The 24,258-nt window shown below is 41.4% G+C and overlaps 2 protein-coding genes across 3 annotated transcripts; one reads left to right on the forward strand and one right to left on the reverse strand.

The window, feature by feature from the left end:
• Nucleotides 1-4,573: 4,573 nt before the first annotated feature.
• On the reverse strand, nucleotides 4,574-5,989 carry dctpp1 (dCTP pyrophosphatase 1). Its single transcript, XM_030064510.1, has one exon. It carries the CDS (start codon nucleotides 5,857-5,859, stop codon nucleotides 5,317-5,319), a length of 543 nt encoding a protein of 180 aa, XP_029920370.1. The 5' UTR covers nucleotides 5,860-5,989; the 3' UTR covers nucleotides 4,574-5,316.
• Nucleotides 5,990-6,083: 94 nt separating this feature from the next.
• On the forward strand, nucleotides 6,084-23,190 carry gatb (glutamyl-tRNA(Gln) amidotransferase, subunit B). 2 transcript variants are annotated; one of them, XM_030064028.1, is made up of 13 exons: nucleotides 6,084-6,261; nucleotides 6,518-6,671; nucleotides 6,797-6,910; nucleotides 11,547-11,745; nucleotides 11,902-12,024; nucleotides 12,740-12,853; nucleotides 13,964-14,048; nucleotides 15,073-15,117; nucleotides 15,480-15,672; nucleotides 15,887-16,020; nucleotides 19,372-19,450; nucleotides 19,607-19,741; nucleotides 22,639-23,190. In XM_030064028.1, exons 1-13 carry the CDS (start codon nucleotides 6,104-6,106, stop codon nucleotides 22,762-22,764), a joined length of 1,659 nt encoding a protein of 552 aa, XP_029919888.1. In that variant the 5' UTR covers nucleotides 6,084-6,103; the 3' UTR covers nucleotides 22,765-23,190. The 2 variants fall into 2 exon arrangements, with proteins under 2 accessions (XP_029919888.1, XP_029919897.1); XM_030064037.1 differs by having other exon boundaries at nucleotides 15,480-15,627.
• The last annotated feature ends 1,068 nt before the right edge of the window (nucleotides 23,191-24,258 follow it).

Here is a 24,258-nt window from a genome sequence, read left to right on the forward strand (position 1 = left end):
TGTTGAACAAATAAACAACAACAAAATATTGACCATGTACCTTCTATTTCTGGGTCCATTTTGTTATTTGGTTGTTATCAAGTTGTGTTCAGGATAGATCGACTTCCTCCTCATCAGTTCTCTTGGAAAAATGTCATCAACATCTGTAGAGGATCACAGCTGGACACACAGTGGCAGACATGTTTAACCTGTCCACTTTGCTGCTCCCACAGGGGAGGTTGCCTTCGCTGTAAGGTCAAACTTTTGTTTAAACCCACAGAGCTTTAAAGGACCATACCTGTGATTTTCAATGTTTGGTCCATTTACTACAATTAACCCATGTTATATATTGCAACAAACCATTTTGTAAATCATGCAGGGGCACTAAAGATTTCACAACATATAATCAATATCCCTCGATCTTTAAATATGAGATTTTGGTTGAAACATCCACCTTATAATGTTCTGCTTCTGCAGCAAACAAAGTGCTATCACTGTGCTGCTGCTTTTAGAAAAACTAATATGAACGACTTTATTATGGTGATGGCGTACCGGTGTGAAGAAAGTTTGAAGCCTCTTAAAAATCATCTTCATATCTTAGTGGAATCCATTGAAACCAATAGCTGGATGGTGATGGAAAAATTCTATCACAGTTCTAAAAGACTGTTTGCTTCTGGAAATCATTAGTAGAAAAGTATATATTTTTTTTGAAATTCCTGCTGAATTACAAGGAAATGTGTATAACATGATGGATAAGACGTCTAGATTTTCTTTTTGATGTAATGCTGCTGCCATAAAGTCTGAGGATACTTAAAGGTAAATTTTAGAGAAATTTCAAGGGGTTTACGACAGTCAGAAACCCTTTGCTTTTGCCACTCACTTATAAGATCAGGGGCTGAAATCAAAAAAGCACAAATTAAATCTAAGGACAAGGCTGAGGCCGAGCCTGGAAGTAAAAACTCAAAAGCTGCCTGGAATGACATGAAATTAGGGGGAGGAGGGGGTTGGCCTTGATGGCATTAGCTCTGGTATACAACTGGCTGACAGTTTAAATGAATTTTGTCCAAGGTTTGAAAACACGACTTCAAAGAACAAATAGCTGTGTTGAAGAATAAGACTAAGAGTAGCGAAGCAATTACCAGTGATGTTGACACTGTTGTAAAGCTGTTGGGGCACACTGATTGCAGAAAGAGCTTGTGTCCTGATGAAATTTGTAGCAGAGTGCATAGTACTTGCACATACACAACAGCAGAGAGGAATTTCTCATTTTATTTTCTTCAAATCTCTTGAGCAATAAAAAATACCAGCAATACCAGGAATATGGAAACACTGTCCCTGTGGCTGAATGTAAAAACCCAAAGATCTTAAATAACTTCATGCCTGTGGCCCTCACATCTTTAGTTATGAAGGCTTTTGAGAAGATTATGAAACAGGCTGTTCTACGGCAGGTCCAGAGTTCACTTCACCCTCTGCTGTTTGCTCTTGGGACTTGAGGAAATCGTTACCCTACCTGAAACTGACAAATATAGTTAGGCATGAAATGGTTCAAATTGAAAATCACAAGTATTTGGGGGCTGCATCGTGGCCTGGTTTGGGAGATTGAATCTGGCAAATAAGGATAGGTTTGGCCAACTGGTCAAAGCAGTCATGAAAGATATTGGGGTGAGTTAGCTGCAGCTCCCTGACCTCTAGCTCCTTCTTTCAGGATGTAGGTACAGAGTTCCTTCAAAATCTGGAATCAGGGCAAACTCCTCGCACAGCCACAGGTAGTCAGGTGCTGGATGGCAGCAGGAACTTGCGACAAACTTAAAGTGATTAAGTAAAAGTCTGTGTCAGTGTGCGGAGGATCTGTTTGTCTTAGTTTGTCGCAAGATTCAAAGTCTCTTTTATCTGCACAGCAAACAGCTGTGAATGAATTTGAATTTGCATGTGTTCTTTGCACCCAAGCTCTTTAAAGCATCTGGCATTCAGCAGTTTCTTTCAATGTCTGCTTTAATGTGATCTTGCATTTGCACTGTATTCTGTCTAGAATTGGTTGCCTCTTGTGATTAGGTGATGTTTTTCATGATGTATATACAGTATACCTGGCTGCACCCAAATTTCCATAGGTGGGGGAGTTAGACTTGACTGACTTGAGATGTAGTTACTCTGCAGCAGTTAGGGCCCACCTTTGCAAGAGGTTAGAGACTTACATCAATTCATTGAAGCTATGCCATGCACTACAGACCTGTCTGTATTGCCCTGCATTTGTTTGATATCAGCACATATCTGTATGCCTTTGGCAATTCAGAAACGTTCAACAAACCATGCCATTCACAGGGCAACTCTTGCTCTGAGAGGACTATTTAATATGTTTGTAGCATCTCTAAGCCATTCACCCACTCTCACTGCGTTTGTGAATAGAAAATCATTTTCAGCCTTGGTGTGCAGGTATTGATGGCTCATCTGTTCATTACATGCAAGGACACATGAAGTGTTGTTGCAAAGCATACATAGCAGCCATAAGTGCCTGCATGCTGAAGTAAGGATTTAGCGCTTGGGGAGTTTTGAAATTTTGTTTCACGCCCAAAAATCTCTCTCACCACTTGCTTAGCCACCTAGTGTTACACACAACACTATCGTATGAAATCACTGTAATAATGCTTTTGTACGGTATATATTATTTCTTCATTGGTTTAGTTTGTTCTGTAGAGACATGCTGCAATAGATCTGTTACTATTTGTCACAAGCACAGACTTTTTAATGCGAACGTGCTCATGCCTGGATTGGACAGCTCTAGGTTGACAGATCCAGTTATTAACAACCATCTGCAATTAAAAGAGCAGCGAGCTGGAATTGTTTTGGGTATCCAATAATATAAAGCTATCCGATGTAAACTTTCTCTGTGAGACACTCCACTGTGTCCAAGTTCTACCTGAAACTGCTCCAGACACTTCTTTTTGGGAGGATGACCAAGACCACGTTTATTTATCCATTTATTTTTTTATTTATTTGTGAGTACATGGCGATGGTGTAATGTACAAATGCTTGGGGATGGGGTTAGGCTTTGGGAGAGAGTAAATAATGTTCCAAATACTCACTGGTCTTTTCCTGGAAGATAGGAAAAACACATAATCCTTAACTTGAGAGGAATTGCCCAGTACCAAATGAGACTTCAAAGCAAAAAATAGCAATGGGCAATCTAGCAATATTTTGTCGTTCAGGCTCGAACTGGCTTCAGGAAGTTTTAGAAATTCCAATTTTCTGTTATGACTTCTCATATGCACAACCCTTTTACGCCAATCCATAATATGGAAATGGGCTACATTCCAATTATATTTCAGTCTGAAAAATGCATGAGGGTCTCTCAAAGCAAAGGCTTCTTACAAAACCTCTTCAGGACAGGGCCTATGTATACTCAGAAATGCATTGCTACAGAAAAACCGCAAGATCAGCTGTGATGAAGTGAGAAAAACAGTACATTTTATTCTCCAGAGACAACTGTAATTGCAGCTTGTTACCTGGCTGGGACACATTTAGAAAGTGAATACTGAGATAGCACCTAGAAAATGTCAGGTTATCCCATTTCAAATAACATCCAGTGAGCATTATGAAAGTCAAGGTTTATATTGGGCCTTACCTTTAAGAAATAAGAGCTCAAAAAGGATTTCAATTTAAATCGCACAGTAGAAATTACATAAGTCTGTGGTGCATAATGTTTAAGGCATATTTTTCTTATTAGAGGCTATAAACAAAAAAAAACTTGTTCATTCATTTAAAAAAAAAAAAAAAAAAAAAAAACATGACTACCCACACTCCAAAGCGCTCAAAAATTAAAATTGTGCATATCTGATATTTACACATCAACAGTACCAGGATGGGAGTGGTTGTTGCACATACCATTGCAATTGGATGCATGCCGTGAAATTGTACAATTGCTCATTCTTACTATGGTATGCAGCAGCATATCTGCCTGAGCAAAGAACCATTTACTTTGAAGTGGCACACACAGAAAAATTGTAGTGATCCGTGACAGGGTTCCTTTTGCATCATGTGGCTGACTCACACGCACTTCAGTATCATGATATACAGCTCTCCCCTCACTTTTCTTAGAGTTTTCATCATCGGAAATCATCATCAGAAATTCAAACAGTCTACCCCCTCACAATCACATAGAGTTTCTCGGCATGTTTTGCATTTTATGTTTCAGCTGAAAGGTTGAGCAAGATTTAATTTCATGTGGGAATATTTTGGTCAAAGCAGCTCAACAGAAAATTCACATCCACCACCAGCTCACATAGTAATTTCCTCCTGATTTAAATAAGATGGTTGCCAGTTGAAATCAAATGCATAAATCAACACTGTGCAAGTTACATTAAAAGTGATTTTTACTAACAAGCTACAATTACATTGGACTTTTGGCATTCTCAGGTCAAATCAGTAATGCCAATTCTCGTCAATGAATAAATGAGGCAGGGCAGACATGACTTTCTTGGTGTGATTAGCATTGTTGGTTGCATTACTGGAATAAATAAATCTCTGATGAAGCCTTTCTTTTGAGATGTGACTGAGTGGGGTCAACATCAGAACACAGACACAATAAAAATGACAAAAAAAGACTTGAAGACACTTTTACTTCAAGGGGGAAAAGGTGACAGTAATGAGCAAAACAAGAGAGATCCAACCCGAATGAGCAATAAGGAGAAATGAAAGAAACAACTTGAGTAATCAATCACATAAACACAATTCTTAGGTGTACAAGTGTCTGTCATTTTCAATTTCAGGCACGTCCAGTCAGGACAATGTTCATCTAACTCTTTCCACTTTCAAAATCCTGTTATCCTCCACCTGGAACCGGTGGAGCAGAGGAAGCACTTTATGCAAACTGTCTAAGTTTTAAAATAAAAAATATCCAACTTCTGGCATTTGCATGAGCACACCATGTACTTAGGTTACATAACAGTGACATTTTCTGCCAACAGGAGAAGTGTTTGAAGTTGACTGATGAACAATGAGAATAAAACTGGATTTAAAAAGAAGTCTAAAACAATAAAATCATAAGATCCCCGGTGAAGTGCCTTGCCTGTCGTATACAACTTTGGACGAGAACTGTATATTATAGATTAACAGAATAAAATAGAATAGAAGAGAGAACCTAAAAGATAACAGCTTACAAATACTAATGTAACCTGTGGTCTAAATGCATAGCAGCACGAGCCACATACAAACTACTATCCTCGTGAAGTGAACAGCAGCCCTCAGTTGCCATGGCAACCGACTACCCAACTTCTCCTCCTGACTTTGTGTGCGCCTCTCTGAACTGTGACAGCCATCTCTCTGTGTCCCTCTCTTTCCCGGTCAGTCCTGGTATTCAGTGTACTTTTTGGATGAGCCGTGCACCTTGGCGGCCGGGTATTTCAGTCTGTTCAGGGCCATTTTGCGCAGCACCGCCTGGGGAAGGTCGACGTGGCATTTCTCGGCGAGCTCCAGCAGGTAGATCAACACGTCGCTGAGTTCGTGGGCCAGCTGCTCCCGCTCGGAGTCGCTCCAGCCCGGCAGGCCCTCGGCCACCTCCCCGCGCCACTGGAAGAGCTCCGACACCTCGCCCACCTCCCCGACCATGGCCAGCAGCAGGTTGCGGGGCTGGTGAAACTGATTCCAGTCCCTCTCGTCGGTAAACTCCGCTTGCATCCGCCGAATATCCTCCATGGTGGGCCCGGCGCTGAAGGTGAACCTCTCGGCTCTTCCTGCTCCGTTTAGCTTGGAGTGCGGCGCCGCTGTCGTCCCTCCATTTGCGACAACCTGGTGTGATTTGCTCAGTTTGCTCTCGTCTTGGCCGTTTGAGGACACCGACACCTCGCCGTTTAGCCCGCACACTTTCTTTCCATCCGTCGCCATCATGTTGTCGGAGTTTTACGGGTAGCACCGCTTAAAATCAAGGTTTTTACCAACTGTAAATAACACAGCTTTCTGCCACCACACGGAGAAACTCCCGCCAGCTGCCTCCACGGAAGTGACGCCGCGTATTTCAGACGCTAAATTTTTCACAAACCTGGGCTTTGTAGTTCTCTGAAGACAAATTTAACTATCGAATGTCACCCAAGAGAACTACAGCTCCCATAATCTTTACAACCATACGGATAACATGGCCGCCTCTGTGGCACCGGGTGTGCTGCTACATAATATTAATAAACAGATATGGATATTGTATCCGAAAGCTTCGTTTCATCGTTGTGCTGCAGTCAGGCGAATAGGCACATCTGCTTCACGATGCAAAAGTCAGCCACAGCTGAAAAGAAAGAGGTAGATGACAGTGACTGCTGAGGAGAAGTTTTTTGTTTGTTTGTTTTTGCTTCCACCCGTGCCTGTCTTTGTCTATGCTGCCCTTGGTCGTGATGGACAGTGACATTAGGAACTGTGTAGTCTACATGTCAGGGTGGCTCTTGTTTCTGCAGACTGCAGTTCACCTGTGTCTGTCAGTTAGTTTTGTCTAGCATGTCGACTGCAGCTCTGTAATGTCAGGATGTGACTCCTCTCCTCCTCTTTGTTCCTCCCTCAGTTCTCCCCAGGAGCTGGTCGGGGTGGTGGGGTTGGAAATCCATGCTCAGATCCACTCCAACACCAAGCTGTTCTCCGGCTCCCAGGTCGGCTTCTTAGCACCACCAAACTCCCTGGTGTCATTCTTGGATGCATCTTTACCTGGCACATTACCGGTGGGTTATTTGTCAAGATGTTGAACGCTCATTTCTAAGACAGAAGACTTGTTTTTTTCCCTCTGGTCATGTGTGCTGTCTTAGTCATGTCGTCAGATGGGTCTAATGGTCCTCTCTGTCTCCAGGTCCTGAACAGAAGATGTGTTGAGGCAGCGGTAATGACAGGCCTGGCTCTCAACTGCACCATCAACAACAAGTCACTTTTTGACAGGAAGCACTATTTCTATGCTGACCTTCCTGTGAGTTATTCCTGCCTGTTCTTATTTTATTCCTTCGTGCGAGACATCTGATTATGCTGTAGATGTAAATGGCTTTAATAGGTAGAAAACAGATGGTAGAAGAAAGGGTTGTACCATAACAGTGGATGAGCAGCCACCACTGTTTTCTACATTACGCTGCACCATTTGCTTTATCACAAGCCATCCTCATCCTCCTACAGTTTCACCATCACAGCTTTCCCAGTGAACTTTCCTGTCCCCGAGCTCGAATTGAAATTATGAGCAAGTCTTGCTGAAGCAGCAAAAGTGTCATTTGCCACACACAGACAAATGACACCATAAGTGTTTAAAGGAAAAGAGCAGTGTTTTGCACTTACTGGCTCATTTCCCTCTGCCCACCTCTATTTTTGCATTATCCATAGGCCATTTCCCACTGCATTGCTTTGTTCTTTTAATTTGGGGCTGGCTCCATTTTATTCACACAGTCTGAATATTCTGGGATGCTGAGATCACAGAGAGTCATTAAAAAAAACATATTGATTTGTTTTCAGGTTCACATAAAACTGTGTAGCTGTGGATTTAATTATGAAATTCATGGCTCTCATCGCTTTATGAGTATATTTTGGAACTTGCCATCCGTTATCAAACTTAATGTTATAAGAGAATCAAGGCAGCTATGTCTGTTAGTAAAAGGGATGTCACCCGTTTCACAAAGATGAATTATGGCCTGTAACTGAGAAGGATGTCTGCCAGCATGATAGTTGGCAGAGTTTCACAATGATCCTTTGGTCTTTAGAAGGGAATGAGACTATGATTTGAGTGCCTCACAACAGGCTGTTTGAGCTGAATAGCAGTCAGGGTAGCTTTAGCCTGGCAGAGCAATGATGGAGGCAAGCAGAAAACTCGTAACACTTTTCCCATTTAATAGTCTTGGCCTAGTGATGTTCACTTTGCTCTCTGTAATGGAATGATCGCATGGCGGGGTTTCACTACCCCTCAGAGCCCCAAGGTAATTTTACTGCTGTTATGAGTGACATTTTAGACCTTAGTAGGAAAGACAAAATGTCATAGGAACTCTACAGTCGCTTGCCCTACAGATAACTCTTTAAATAAATCTTGATTTTCACCTAAAAAGTTCACTGGACAGTTTCTTAATTATGGGCATTTTCAAAGTCAGCTTGTCCTTGGTCAGGTATTACGCCAACATGGCTTAAAACAAGCTAATGAGAAGGACATGTACGAATCTGACAATTATGTAAATATTATTTTTGTTTAGTTTAAACACGAAAAAGGCCTAATTTGTTTTAGCATTTGTTTCCTCAGGTGTTCAGATCAGAGAGGGATTTGATCACCTTGTTGGAATCATGGGGATAATCAAATCAATATTAAAAAGGTAGTTGAGTAATATTTCCGGTGCTCCTTAGTGCTGGGTAATAAAATTACATCAGTGATAATTTTGTCTAAATTTACTTCAATTTTTAAAATAAAATCAATTCAGTAATTTTCAGTTATGATTGTAATTCAGTAATGTCTTTGCCATTATGACAGTAACACTCACACTTCATTAAAAATGTCTTTAAGTAATTGCAGCTACGCAGTAATCACAACATTTATTTATGAAAGTCCATTTGATATGTTTTAGAGTCACTCACATGTCATGTTTACTTTGCTGGTCATAGCAGAATAAGTGGATAAACAGCCTGTCAGTTCTTCATTTTTTACTCTTATTTTACAGTGGTTAAAGGTGTTGTTATAAAATAAGATTCAAAAGTCATTTCACTTCTGTTCACTGATTCATTGTTAATTTTTTGTACCTTTTTATAGTGGCAACATAGAACTGTTTCAATTGTCTGCTCTCTATGCACCTTTTGTTCAGAAGCAAAATTTTAAACTTTTAAACTTGATAGAAATATTGATTTTATGCATATCATGATAAAAATCAGTATTGCCTGATATAAAAATTTTCAGCCATATTGCTCAACGTCACTTAGGCCTATAACACTAAATGATTATATAGTATATCTGTGCTGCACTGAGAGGGTTCTTGATCGGGTGCTGAAGTTTTTAGCTTTTAAAACTCACTCATATCACTTACTGCACAACTGACGAAGGTATTATGAACAAATAACCAGCATTATAAGAAAACATAAAAACAAAAAAAACAACAACTGACAAAGCTGCATTGATATCACAGTATTTGTATTGAAATAAGTGAACTAGAAATTTCCAATGAATTTCTGCTAGCTGCTGATAGAGATCCATAGCACTCATAGAGCACCTCATTTGACCTCGTTTGAATATGACTCAGGCTTATGGGTTATCATAACCTGGCATCAGTATAACATAATCATTATGGTTGAGATACATTATCTCCACAGAAAGGAAATATATCTTGAAATCCCACAAAAAGTAATCCCTTCCAGAAGCAAGGGGATTACTGTTGGGTCCCTCTTGCTATCTTGCATGCTTACTGAGGATTGCATCACCTCGTTTGGATTCACGTTCAGTAGTTTACACACACAGGCACACGCACATACACACACACACACACACAGCAAGGAGGATAATACCCGTTTAGATTTTTTTATTTTTTATTTTCGATGGGATTTCCTCAACAATTCATTCCACTGGTTGTCAGCACCACTATCCAGGTTTTTAATTCATTGTGTGCACTGTGCTTAATACCTGCTGATTCTGGATTTATAATTATTTAGTTTGTGTTAGTCTCATCAGCTGCTCAGTAAGAATTAGCTGACCCAGCTTTGTAAGAAACAGTTAGATGCAGTGAAGCCAGGGTGAGTTTAATTTAGGGCAGATGAGGGGAGATTCTCCCATTCAATCTAATGTTTGAAGTGCAATCTATGATCATAAAACCAAACCAATATCGGGAGCCTGGGAGAAATTATCTTGCCCTTGAAAAATATATTCGTAAATTGTGTTGTACATTATTGATATGTTCCCCTACAAATCCCTGATTGCATTTTGTAGAACACCACTGTTACTCATTAAATGATTAATGCGGTTGTCTGACCAGCATCCTTTTGTTGAATTGGAATGGCAGACAAGGCACATATATAAAGTTTTTAACAGCCCTTTAATAACATGCCCCAGTAGCTCCACACTAATCTACCAGCAAATGCATGTAATTACAATTTCCTTGAAATATTAAGTTTCCAAATAAACAGACATGGCCTGGGTATTGAATCTTTAATGTATGTTTAATAGGAGTAATGAATTTCTTAGTGAAGTGTGTGGATAACATCCATTTTGCAAGTGTGGAGAATTTGACGACCCATCGAATCTCCTTGGTTTAGTAACTTTAAAACAACCCAGTGGTTCATGCAATTAAACTGAGTTTGTACATTGTGTATATGTGTCCACACATATGTGAGTATGCATGCATTTGTGTATGAAAACAAAGGTGGATACAAATGGCATAGAGTCACTTGAAATGTTCTGAAATTGGGGACACATTTGGAGCATCACTGCTCATTAGGCCTCCAACCACCGCTGGAATGTAAATGGGAAAGCTTGATGTGGGTCCCAGTCCAAGGATCTCCGTGCAAACAGTCTGGAACAAAGTCGCCTCACCCCTCATTACAGAGTTAACAGTACTTTGCTGATAATGCAGGAAAGACAAATAGTCCTCATTTTTAAAGATATCCCATAATGCATAGCATACGCATAGTCACCAGACATTGTTGAACAAAGCAGGAGACATTTTCAGTGTCTGTGACAAAGCTGATGGAAACAAAATTTTATGATTAGCTATGGCAGTACTTACTTCATCCAGCAAATTGAAAAAGGAATTCTCCAGTGGTCAAATTTCTGCCCTTTTCTTGTGGAATGAGTCAGTGTGCAGGTGATTGATCTGCTGATCAGGTACACTGTACAAAATGCCAGTGACTAATTGCCCCGCTCCCATCTCTGCTCCCACATCCTCTCAGTCTTTATCATAAGTATAATTAATGTGTAATTCCTGTGATGTGGTTGCCATAGTAACACAGAAAAGCAATACTTGGAGCAGCACACTCTTTAGGAAGAGAAGAGCAGATGAAATATTTATCCTCCTGTTTTTGTGAGTGTAAACCTTGAGAGAAGTGACAGCACTACAGCCGCATAATAATGAAGGCCTGAGCAGCCAGAGCTGTGTTTAATTGATGCGCTTGCCTCACCTTTATGTGGATCCACATCGCTAACTGCACCCTACTCTATATTGTTATTCCACTGAAATATTGTGATTTTCTTCAAAGTGTGTAAATGCTGTCACTGTTGTTGTTTTCCTCATATATTGACAATAACGTAGTCAGATATACGCCATGCAGACACATTCAGTCAACAGCCTCTAGGGCCTATGTGCCAGTATGCCTTTCTACATAATACAATAACACCACATGATATGCTATAATGTGCTACTTTGATACCTGTCAGGAAATTATCTCTTCACTATGGAGGGTCAGAGTGCAGTGTTAGCTGCAGAATGGCTCTCCTGCAGCTGATAAAGATTGAGTGTCTTGCTTAGAGACATTTCAGTAAGGGGGATGCTTGCTGCCACAAGCGCTTAAGCCCTTATTCTGTGGTTGAAGGACAACCCGCCTGCTCACCTCACTATCTCGCTGCCTAGAGTAGTCAGTAGTGCTGTATTTTCTCTTTTCAGGCCGGCTACCAGATCACCCAGCAACGGCAGCCCATAGCGGTCAATGGCATGCTGACTTACAGCCACCTGGGAGGGAAGAAGAGGAACCAAGTAGTCAACAAGACTGTCCAAATCAAACAGATTCAGCTGGAGCAGGACAGTGGCAAGAGTCTCCACGATGACCAGCGCAGCCAGACACTGATCGACCTCAACAGAGCAGGTAACATAACTGAGCTGAGGACTAATTCTGGAAGAAATGTTCAAATACTAGCCATAGATCTGTACTGTTCAACAAAGAGGATACAATCAAGGTTTGTCGCAAAGCTCGACTGAGTAAATTAGAAATGTACAACAAGTCTGTCTTTGCGTCCGTCAGGTGTAGGTCTCATGGAGCTGGTGATGGAGCCAGACATGAGCTGTGGAGAGGAGGCCGCTGCAGCTGTCAGAGAGCTGCAGCTCATACTGCAGGCCCTGGGCACCTGTCAAGGCAACATGTCTGGTAGGGCAAGCTCTCTCTTGCTTCTTTTCCACCAAAAAGTTCCATAGCCAATTTCGTGGGCAAATCGTACACCCTAAGCTCTTATGTGTTTGTGTTTCCAGTGAACGTAATGCAAATAAGGAGATGTCCTGTCATTTTGTGTGTGACAGACAACAGCAAAACCATAAACATGGAAGATGTTGAAGTCATCGTTATGTTCATGATTGTTTACTGCAGTGCCTCTATTTTGTTTTGGAGAAGAGATGTGCAAAAGTGCACTTGCAAACAGAGATGAATAATATATTTTTCTGTCAATTATGAGCCAGACAATCTCTTGACAGAGCTATCTTAATTTGTGTTTGTGGCAGCTTGCGGCTGTTTAACCAATTAGGGATGTTTGGTGCTAAACTCCAACCGTCCCCACAGGAACCGATGTCCCCACAGGAACTTAGAAATACTGCCTTAGTTGCAGGGACTGTTTTGGCACCCAGGAACTCAAACCTCAGGCCAAAAAGAGGGAAAATGTTTCCTCCATTGGAAACAGGGCTAAATGTTCCTAGTTCCTCAAAAGGGTTCCTATATACCTGTGTTCTGGGGACAGTTCCTGTGGTGGAAAAGGGGTATACAAGCTCTCTGTCTCTTGCTGCACACTTTCTCACCAATTCTGCTACTTTGAAACAAGGCATATTATGCTTATTTCCCTCTCACTATTTGCCCATGCTGTCTTTTACCTCAGAGGGCCAGCTGAGAGTAGATGCCAATGTGTCCGTCCACATGCCAGGTGAGCCCCTGGGCATCAGGACAGAGGTGAAGAACATCAACAGTGCCCGATACTTGGCTCGAGCAATAGGTGAGAATCAGCTGGCGGCTGTGGCAGTAGCACTGTGCTCTTAGTGCTTTTATCGTGGGCAGCCGGATGACTCAAGATGGATAGTGGCATTGTTGCGGGTGTTTGTGAGTGTGACAGTTATTTAGGGAGGTGTTATTGAACGCTGTTCCGACCGAATGGGTCTTAACTGGTCGCCTGAGCGGTCTGACATAGTGCAGCAAACAGACACACACACACACACACACACACACGCACACACACACTGAAGGAAAGAGCTTTTCATGAATTGACATTTGCACACAGTCTTGCCCTGAAACAAATACTTGGCAGTAGACTTTGCTGCTGGGTAATTATGCGTGTGCTACAAGTCAAACTGGTAGTCAAAGATAAGAGAGACACATAAACAAAGAGACCAAACAAACACAGACTTCTGCAGTTGTCTGCCTTTGCCTCTCAGTCAGTGTCATGAGAGAGGTCTATCAAAAACTTAGCTCTGTTTAAACTTCTTGGTTTTTCTTTGTTACAAACTTCAAAACCTTACCAATTCACTTAAAAAAATAGGAGTTGGCTTTTCCTTGACTTTTTCTTGACTAATATGGAGAGATTCATAAAGAGATGTTAAGATAGGAGGAATAGTTAGAATTGACAGTAGCAGGTGAAACGTAGGTTTAATGCTGACATACACTCGCAGCCAGTTAGCTGTGTGAGAGTAGTAAGTGCTGGTGAGTTGCCCTCTTACAGATGCTCACACAAAAAGCATAGATTTTCTGTCAGCACTAACTTCAGTTACTGTTTAAAAGCTGACAATGAGTCACAGCCAGAGAATTACAGCTTTTCACATTCAGGACCAAAACAAAGGTTTTAAATTTGGTTTGACATACCACGATGCTGTGCTTGAATTATTCATTGACAAAGCTGTATCAGATTCAGCCTGCTGCCAAAGTGGTATTTAAAAGTCATGGGGTAGAAACATGATTTATCACAGTGTTAATGTGGCAGCAGTCAGACACTTGAGGCGTGACAGCATGTTGGAGCAGCTGTTTGGCATTTACTACAAAATTATGGTTGTGTGTTCAAGTGTTAATGGAATAAGTATGCGTTCATGCATGTGTGATGCCTTATATTCAACAGACTATGAGATCCAGAGGCAGATAGGTGTCCTGCAGAGAGGGGGGACTGTGCAGAATGAGACCCGGGCCTTTGATTCCAAATCAGGGTAAGAGAACATGAAACTAAGCCTCGGTGCTATGCTTTATCCACCACAACAAACTCTCTGACTGCAGTGCTACCTGTTTCATTTGTCTCATGCTTTGTTGAAAGAGGAATCATCATGTTAATGATGATGAATTGAGCCATTTGGATGCTGTTACAGTCCTATGTTGTCTCTGAGCGATGTGCTGCTCACAAAATGAGCGATCCGTCGCTCACACAGCTGAATCCTCGATTATCTCTGCTGCTCTCTCAGCTTCCCATGAGGCCTTGCATGTCCAAGGTACCTGGTGAAGTGTGCTAAATAGTGAGTGCAACGTCTTTTGATTGGCTCTTGGTTTGTCCCTGGGAAAGCGGGCTGAATGGAGGGCATCATCTCACATCTGTATGCGCACTCATACGCAGTCCCTAAAGGAACAGTCTGCCAAAGATGCAAAAAAAAAGATACATACACATAGTGCAATCTGTCCATCCAGATAGTGTCTGCATAATTTGGTGAGATCTACGGTCAGCAGTGGTCTTTTCTGTCTCCCAGCACCCCAATACAGTGGGGCTGGATGAATATTGTTTTGTGAAGCTCAAATAATCGAAAATGTCTACGTGATAAACTCAACGTTGTCAGCTCTTTCAAGAAACAATGGCACAAATATTCAGCATAATTCACAACCCTCATGGGCCAAGAGTTTTGTTAGAAGTATTTCCTGCAGACAAATAACTGGCAAACTTTATCTGTCCACCTCTAATTCATACCCATTGGAGGCACTCCCCAAACAGTACCCATCCAGGCCATTGTATCTGAGTGCCAGGAGACAGGGAAGACCACCACAGACTGGAAACTTCACCAAATCACATATTAACTATCTAGATGGACAGATTGCACGAGTGGTAATTGGTAAAATAGCTTTTTTGTATTTTGCATTAATTGTTGTTGGACTTGATCATCTGTCTTTCCAGTTCCAGGTCAGTTTTTTTATTTTTAAGATGTGTTTTGGATCATTTTGATGTGTTAACATTTGCATCTTGACTTCCAGACAGACCATTCCTATGAGGGACAAGGAGGGTCTTCAGGATTATAGGTGAGTGCATTTTTGTGACCAGTACATATATGCACACATGGATTTCCCAGGTGCATGTGTGTATTGACATGTGGGTAAGATAACAGGAGATGAGCTTGGCCCTTGGTGGAGACTGAAAGAGGATGAGAGCCCCTGACTGTCAGTTAGATGGACAGAAATAAACAGACATCACTCAGGGCCTGTGGGCCTCAGTTGACGTGTGTGAGAGCGTGTCTCTGTGTGTGTTAAAGAGGAGGAATGATGGACAGACAGTTTTTGAGGCTGATACAGGCAAATGATTAGAGGAAGTATGAGAAATTTGACAAGGATGTGAAATGTAACCACCCTTTCAACCCCCCCTCTTTCCTCTTCCCTCTGTGCAGGTTCATGCCGGAGCCCAACCTGCCCCCTCTGATAGTGTACAAGGATAACGCATCGCTGCCCACCGGTGTTGACGCGTGCCAGGCGGTGGTGGTGGAGCGGATCAGGGAGGGGCTGCCAGAGCTGCCCAGTGTCACAAGAGACAGGCTGGTACAGACGTACGCCATCTTGCCCGAGCACAGCTTCACTCTGGTGGTGAGTGCCTAGGTGGGCGTGGGTAATCAAGCCAATTCCGGTGTTATCCCAGTTAAATCTGTTTCCTTCACGTTTCTCACATTTTTCATATTTACCATCCAAGGCAGGAGGAAGTGAGTGTGCCTGGTAGTTCAGGTTCTGTCCAGCAGGTAGCAGTATACTGTGACAGCGGTGTGCTGATTTGAAATGTACGTTATGTGGTTTTCTGTTGCAGAACGAGGACGGACTGGTGGAGTATTTTGAGGCAGTGGTCAGGGAGACCAAGAGGGAGCCAAGGAATGTGATCGGCTGGGTGACAAATGAGCTGCTGAGTCTTCTTAAACAGAAAGACCAAAGTGTGAGCCAGAGGTGAGACACACACATAAACCTGAGAAGTGGGAGGGACCTTTTCCACAGCAGGTACTTTCACATGACCAGCAGGTAAACACAGGTGCTAGTGATGACATTAATTAAGGTTCCATTCAGGTTGAACACAGCAAGGGCCTTGGTGTTGTTCATGCTGGCTTCCTGGAAGAGATCTTGTTTACAAAAATGGAATGGAGTAAATGGAGTAACACCTGCGTTTACCCTGTGATTTCATGTAAAAACAAGGCAATGTCCTCATCAAGTTAGCCGGTGTCCATCATCGACCTCGTGTTCAAAGCTCAGGCTAGCTATTCATATTGCAGGCATAATGCAATTACTTTATATAAATTCAGTAACAGGTACAATTACATTCACGTCATGCATTGTTATTAGGAAAAGAAATTCCACCCCTATCAGTTTTGGGCCACAACATTTACCGCCTTGGCAGTTTAAAAATCACAGGCTGTCATCATCGCATCACCCATCAGAAGACGTTCAAAATCTTTTCTTCAAAAGATCTGCACAATGACAGTCTGACGTAAACATGCCTCAAATAAGCCTTATCTACTTTTATATGTGGAGAGCACAATAGTTCAACCCAGTTAAGTTTTGGTGCCGAGTTCTGCTTATATTTTTCAGAAATGATGACAAATGTAGCCAGATCTTCCCTGTCAGTGGTCACATTGGCTGCTGAAGGTCAGTTAGCAATTTTAAACTGCTAGCTAATTGCAGTTCAGTATAATTGGTGTCGGGCAAAAGGTAAACAATTTCCACAACCACGGCAAATCCTGTATCTCTGGGCTGGACTCTTTAATGATGAGCTTATATTTATCAGGGTCTGTTTCAAAGTTTTAAATATTTGACAAATTTATGCACCACAGTGATAAACCGCATAATATTGAACTGAATAGTAATTATGTTTTGAAGGGCTTAACTACAAGAGGAAAACTAATTAAACCATTAAGTACTGAATTCTGTGGAAGCAAAGATCACAAACCATCAAGAATCATCATAATTACATTGTAGTTTCAGCCATAAAAGTCTAATTGTGGGGTCCCTGGTGATTATCACCCTTGACACTCATAGAAATGCCAACATCACCACCACCACCATCATCATTGTCATCATCATCATCATCATCATCATCATCATCATCATCATCATCATCATCATCATCATCATCATCATCCTTATCCATAGCTCAATGAGAAATGACACTCAATCCTGCTTTTTTTTTTTTTTTTTTAAATATGTCCCTCCTATGCCCCAAGAAGGTTTGCACTGAATTAATGAGCAGTTACCTGCTGTTTCCCCAGTCAGAAACAAGCTTGTTCTTCCCTGCAGTGTGTCCAGAATAACATTATAAAATATCTGGGTTTGAAATAATAGCACGCTAACCTTAGTTAGGTGAAAAAAATTCAGCAGTCTCCCAATCGTTGTCCATGAAGTGTTTCCTCGCGGTGCCCCGTGGTTTGATTGACAACACAAATTATTAGATTCTTAATGTTCACAAATACTGATTAGACCTCAGAGTGTCATTCAACCCCAACATATGTGAATTCATAAATCATATGGAATTTACTGGGTTTTTTTTATGTCTTCCCATGAGAAATCCCTGTGGCGGTGTGACAGAGCTCATCAGAGGAAAGCCTATTGTGACAAATCCAATTACATTTAGTGAAGTCATTACATTGTGGGAGACTGGGAGACGCCAGCATTTAGGTTTTGTTTTGATCTTTCTCTGATGAAGGCATGTTAGCTGAAACATGTTGGATTTCTTAACCATTCTGCAATGGACGAGCCAGGGAATAAAGGCTCTTTAGTATTGTGCCACAAAGAAGAGCTGCCGTGGTACGTTTCACAGCTTTGCTTCAAAAGCCATGAAGATCCCTATCAAGCCACCAGCTATCTTGTCTAGACAGCACGTTTTACTTAGAAAACAGCACCAAATTATGTCTTGTCTCCCACTGTATCTTTTTGTGGCACACTGTGATGCTAAATAGCAGATCATCATCTCCACTCTGCAATTTTCTTACTATGGCAGATTAATAGAGAGTGCAGAAAATGGATATGATGTGACGTATCTGAGTATTTGTAAAGCTACAGAGAAACTGAACTGTAATAATGTGACTATGGAAAGCTCACTTTGACCTACAGAGTCCAACTTAGATCAGCAATATTCAAAGATAATTCATGAAAATAGCCTCTGTGTCATAACAGGGAATGAAACTGAATTAGGTTTTGGGCTGATGTCCGCACAGATGCTATAAGCTTTACTTTCTCTCCTGCCCCAGATTGTTGTGAAGCATATGTGTAAACTACAGAGTAGCTGGTGTTTATTTATTCATAATGTTGCATTTGTCTTTGAGGGAATGAGGAGACTTAAAAAGAAAAACAAAGAAGCAGCAGGCGGGAAAGAAATAGAGAAACACGGCCACATGCAGAAGCAAGAGTTCAAGGGCTTGGAGCCAGAGGGGCATAACTGGCATTTTTGTGCAAAAATGAGATCTGTGTATGAAGTGAAAACTCTTGATGGGGTCTTTTTTTAGTAGTGTAAATATTTCTTTATTTGTGTCTTTATGCAGCATTCCCATAATTATCAAAAGATATTTACAAGAGCTGATCAAAGTCAGGTCTGTTTTTTTGTTTTGGCTCTCAATCTCCTTAACCTCCCCGCGGCTCGAAGCCCTTGAATAGGAAAAATTAATGTAGAAGACTGGGAAGGATTTCAGTCGGACAGCCAGAGAGGTAAAGCTCTAGACATGTCATTAAGGACCAGTTGAGTCCTGGCGCTTCCAGCAGTTGAGGCAAGTCACTCTTCCAGGGTTTCCCTCAGAAAACTTGTTGGGTCCGCTGGCAGCTCAATGTGGCCCTGCTGGCAGATTTGTGGCAGCATGGTGACAGCATGATGACAGGATCGTGAAATATTCCACCAGGCCTACATTAATGCAATGTCAAAATGTGAGAGATTTGAACACATGAATATAATGAGGGTTCTCTATTTGACATATAAACAGTCTAGCCAAGGCGAGGCATGGTTGTAATGATAGATACTTTTCATCTATTTTTCCAGCATCGAGGCCAGGTCTAGAGGAAAATTAGCTCAGATGGACTGTCTGGCCTGTAATACACCGAGGGGAAACCCTGTCTCCTCTCATCATATTCTAACAGGCTTTTTGATTCTGTCACTGTCGAGTGGCCAAGGGGAATAAACAAATGCATGCAAAAAAGACACACAATGTAGTCAAATCACAAATGTTGACTCTTTCATCCTCTTTCTCTCTCTCTTATCTCTCTAATTCCTCAGTCTGTCTCTGAAAACATCATTAAATTATCCCTTCATTCATGTTTCAGCCCAGTCTCTCCCTCTGCCCTGGCGGAGCTGCTGGAGCTCCAGGAAACAGGACACATCTCCTCCTCTGTTGCCAAGCAGGTCAGCCAGCCATATACACAGCATGCAGTTATCTCCTTCTGTCAACAGACACACACACACACACACACACACACACACACACACGCATATCCCGGTGAAAACTCATCTGTATTCTGGCTTTTAAACACCGTTTTCTTGGTGTCTGCCTGCGCTCAGGTGTTCCAGGAGATGTGGAGGTCATCGGGGAAGACGGCCTTGCAGGTCATCCAGGAGCAGGACTTGGGCTTAGTGAGTGACACCAAGGAGATACACAACATCTGTCAGAGGGTGGTGGACTCCCATCCTGATCTGGTGAGCGCTCAGCACACACACACACACACACACACACACACACACACACACACACACACACACACACACACACACACACACACATGCACACACACTTCAAAACATTTTGTAAGGAAGAGACAGCAACTTTCCAGAATCCATGGATGATCTAATATTATGCAATGTGGAAGTTATACTAATGTTAGCCTCATTGTTAACTAGTGGTGGAGGTAACTAATTACATTTACTCAGTTTTTGTGTACTTTTCATTGATCTATAGTAAAGTATAATATGAATCAGTGGTGCATGTACCTTTGCGCATTTTTTTGAAGTCAGTAATTTTACTTTTCCTTATGTACATTTTTATTCAGGTAGTGCACTTAGTTTTATTTTAAATTACATAGATTTGTTTTTGTCCTTTAAAAATGACATGGCTAAAATGCACCTCAGAAAGTTGTTTCTAAAAAGTAACTCAGTAAATTTCATTTTACATCACCATTGTATTTTATGAAACTTTGTGTGCATTTCTATGTCTTTGGTCTTTTTATCTACATTTTATGGCACTCTGTATTCTTCGTATGGCCTTAAATCTTTTACATTACCATTTAACGGGTATGTTTTTACGAGGAGTGTTGAAATAGTTTTTTTTTTCTTTAAGGTATGTTTATTTTGTCTTATTGCAAAGCACAAAGTATGATCATGGTGTTTGAAATGTGCCATAAATAAACTTTACTAAATTAAAGTTTAAATTAGTAAACTAAACTGTAAACTTTAAATTTAAACTAACCCTAAGCAGTGGTGGAAAGAGCACTACAGATTGCGACTCAAGTAGTGTTACCTTCCTGATATTTTATATAGAAGTAGAGGTACTGCTGTAAAATCTACTTAAGTAAAAGCAAAAAGAAGCTCATTTAAAATGTACTAGGACTAAAAGTTACTGAGTTAAAGGTGCATTGCGCAAAATTACTTAAGTTTGATTGCAGTGAGGACCCTGTAGACTCAACTAACAAATGTGAAATAAGTGCATAATGTGATTGAGTCTACATGATTCTCATCGTCAAGCCAACTCATGGATATTATTCCCCTTTTCCCGCCACACGCACTCCATTTTTTGCCAGCTGAGACTAAATGGTCCTCACTTCCATCACCATCTGCAGTTTTTCATTGTGGACCTTTTATTGGAAAATTATTAGAAAAAAAGACAAAACGTAGAACCAACAAAGCCGAACCTGGTTCCTCTTGAAGTACAGAAAAAAAGCTGCTCAATTACAGCAATTTGAGCTAATTTAATTTGGTATTTCCACCTCTGATTTTTACCATAGTTCCTCTACCTAAGTAAAAAATATCAATAATCAGTATTAAATAGCAAGTACTGAGTAGCATTCTCTAGTACTCTTTCCACCATTGCTCTTTACGTATGTATTCAGTGTTATGATCAACTGTGATGCTGTAACTAGATGTTCTTTTTCCATCAGTGGTGGGCGGCACCTCACACCACATGCTGGGAAGCCAATTTGCACCCTGTAGAAAAAGAAGTTGTTTGAGAGAGTTTCTTTAGACAGTACAAGCTTTCGACAGAGACGCCATGTCAAAACATGTTAAGATTGTCTTTAATCAATATAATAGTTTTCTGCAAGTAAGCTGCTGCAGTGGATTCCGGGAGCTGCTGCTTTTCCTTTTTGTGAAGGGCTTTTTCTATGTTCATGACTTGTTGGCACACACCAATATCCTCACTGCTACCTTATCAGTTATCTGGTACACTATATGGACAAAAGTATTGGGACGTGTCTGAGCATTTGTTAATAGCATAGGTAACGCCCTTTCAACACCAGCTATTATTTTTTTCTCTTAATAAAAACAGAAAATATATTAGAGGGAGACTGTTGTTGTATCTAGCGCAATTTTGATGTGGTACTGAGGTGGTAATCCTAAGTGGTATTATTGCAAAGTCGAAGCGTTTAGGAACCACAGCAACAGCAGACCGCATAAAGTTACAGAGCGGGGTCGCTGAGTGCTGAGGCTCATAGTGCTGAGGCACTATGACTCAATAACTGCAGAGCTCCAAACCTCCTCTGGCATTAACATCAGCACACAAACTGAGCGCCGGGAGCTTCATGGTATGTGTTTCCATGGCCAAGTAGCCGCATGCAAGCGTTACATCACCAAGCACAATGCCAAGCATCAGATGGAGTGCTGTAAAGCACACCGCCACTGGACTCTGGAGTGGTGGGAACGAGTTCTGTGGAGTGACCAATCACGTTTCTCTATCTGGCGGTCTGATGGACGCCTAGGTTTGGAGAATGCCAGGAGAACGTTACCTGCCTGACTGCATTGTGCCAACTGTAAAGTTTGGTGGAGGAGGGATAATGCTATGAGCTTGTTTTCTTGGGGTTGGTCTCAGCCCCTTAAGTTCCGGAGAAGGGAAATCTTAATCTTAATCTTAAGGCCTCAGTTCACCAAGACATTTTGGACAGTTCTATGCCTTCAACTTTGTGGGAACAGTTTTCTCTTCCAGCATTACTTTGCCCCAGTGCACAAAGCAAGCTCCATAAAGTCATGGTTGGGTGAGTTTGTTGTGGAAGAACTGACCTCAACCCCATCCAGCACCTTTGGGATGAACTAGAACGGAGACTGTGAGCCAGGCCCTCTCGTCCAACATCAGTGTCTGACCTCACAAATACTCTGCAGGATGAATGGCCAGAAATTCTTGCAAACACACTCCAAAATCTTGTCGAAAGCCATCTTGGAAGAGTAGAAGCTGTTACATTTGCAAAGGCTGGCCTATGGATTTAGTATGGGATGTCATAAAAGCTCCTGTAGGTGTAATGTGTAGGTGGCCCAATCCTTTTGTCCATATAATGTATATTCAGTCGAGACAGTTGCAGATGAGACACTACTAATGCTGTTTCCCTCTGCAGGTTCGGGCCATCAGAAATGGGAACAAGAAAGTTCTGAACAAGCTGATGGGCTTGGTTCAAAAAGAGACCAAAGGCCGAGCCGACCCTGTTGTGGTGCGGGCGCTGCTTGAGGAGAAGACCTCATGAAGACAAAGCACGGCCATGTCACTGAGAGAAATTAGACTTAATGACGCATGAGACTTCAGTGCATCTTTATGAAAAAAGTGAAGATGTGGCAATGGTACCTTTCTGCTAGTGTGAAGGAACTGATATACAGAGTGCCCTTGTCCTTGTCTCTTACTGTCTGGAGAGTTTCTCGTGGGTGTAGGTTTATTAGAAGAGGAATGTGTTGATTTGTATTAATTGCAGTAGTCAGGCTGCAATGTTGGTACATCATGTTCTGTATTTATAAATGTACACGATGTGTTCGAAAATAATAAATCTTATAAACTGTTGGCTTGTACCTCCTGCATCACTTTTGTATTTCCATCTGGTGTGCTTTGTGGGTAAAAAAAGATATTGGAGTGCTTGCCAGTTTTAATATTAGCAAATAAAACTTTTTTGATTTGTGCATCACACTGTCCCCACCTTCTGTATTTCTTGTGCTCTCATTAGGAAACAATTTTTCTCCCACTGTATTTCATGTAAAAATGATTCTGTGCATGAATTCCAAGAAATACGCTTAATCTGATATTGTATCACCAGTTGAGGTAGGGTTACACATTCACTGTTGTGCCTTATTTGGCAGCTTGATCAACCCACTGGAAAGACTATTGAATTTAACATACTAAAATGCTTTGGTCCTCATTGTAATGGCAGGGGAAAAGAGAGCAGAGGATTTCAGCATGTTCCCTGTAAATAAAGCTGTATATAAATCAATAAGATCATGAAACCCTCTATCACTAGCCACTGTCATATCATCCGTGATGATAATTTGTCAGCCCTGAAAATCATACAGGCAGAGGCTGATTTTTCAGTCTTCTGTCCCAACAGGGCAGGTGCGCCCTCATCCAGAGAGGCAGAGGGGACCTAGCCTAGTTTAGACAGCAAGGCATGACAGTGAGAGTGATCAGTGAGCTCCCTCTTGTGGCTGGTGCACATGGGAAAATTTAGATTGGGTTTATAATCCCTCAAGTGTATTCAGTTCATTTCAGTATCTTATTATTCTGAAACACATCTTGCATGTGCTCTGCAAAGGGGATCATACCTATTCTGGCTCCAGATCTCATAATGAAATCAGTGAATTCCATTTGAATATGTGCATCTTTCCTGTTATACTGGTATTTTCTAAGCCAATATGACAGACAACAAAATGTTTCAGTCTTCAGTAGGATAGGCAAAGCGCTGTTTGCTGCTCAGTTGCTACTATGTACAGACTAAGCCTGTGTGGTTTTTCAGTGGCTGCTGTTTAGTCGCCGAAGCTGTGGGAGATTTTTCATTCAAAAAATAATTAGATTTTGTTCTGTTTGTATTAGTTTCAAAATGACTTTTCCAAGGGACCTCATTTTCAAATCAAACATAACAGATGTCAAACAAGATACTGAGGGTCTCAAACATCAGTTCATTTTACCTCTCTTGACTCGGCAGAAGTATTAAGTTATGTCAAATCACATTCTAATCTAATAGTGCCCTGAGAAACTG

This window comes from Myripristis murdjan, chromosome 1, assembly GCF_902150065.1.
Source record: "Myripristis murdjan chromosome 1, fMyrMur1.1, whole genome shotgun sequence".
In the NCBI taxonomy this organism is placed as follows: Eukaryota; Metazoa; Chordata; class Actinopteri; order Holocentriformes; family Holocentridae; genus Myripristis; species Myripristis murdjan.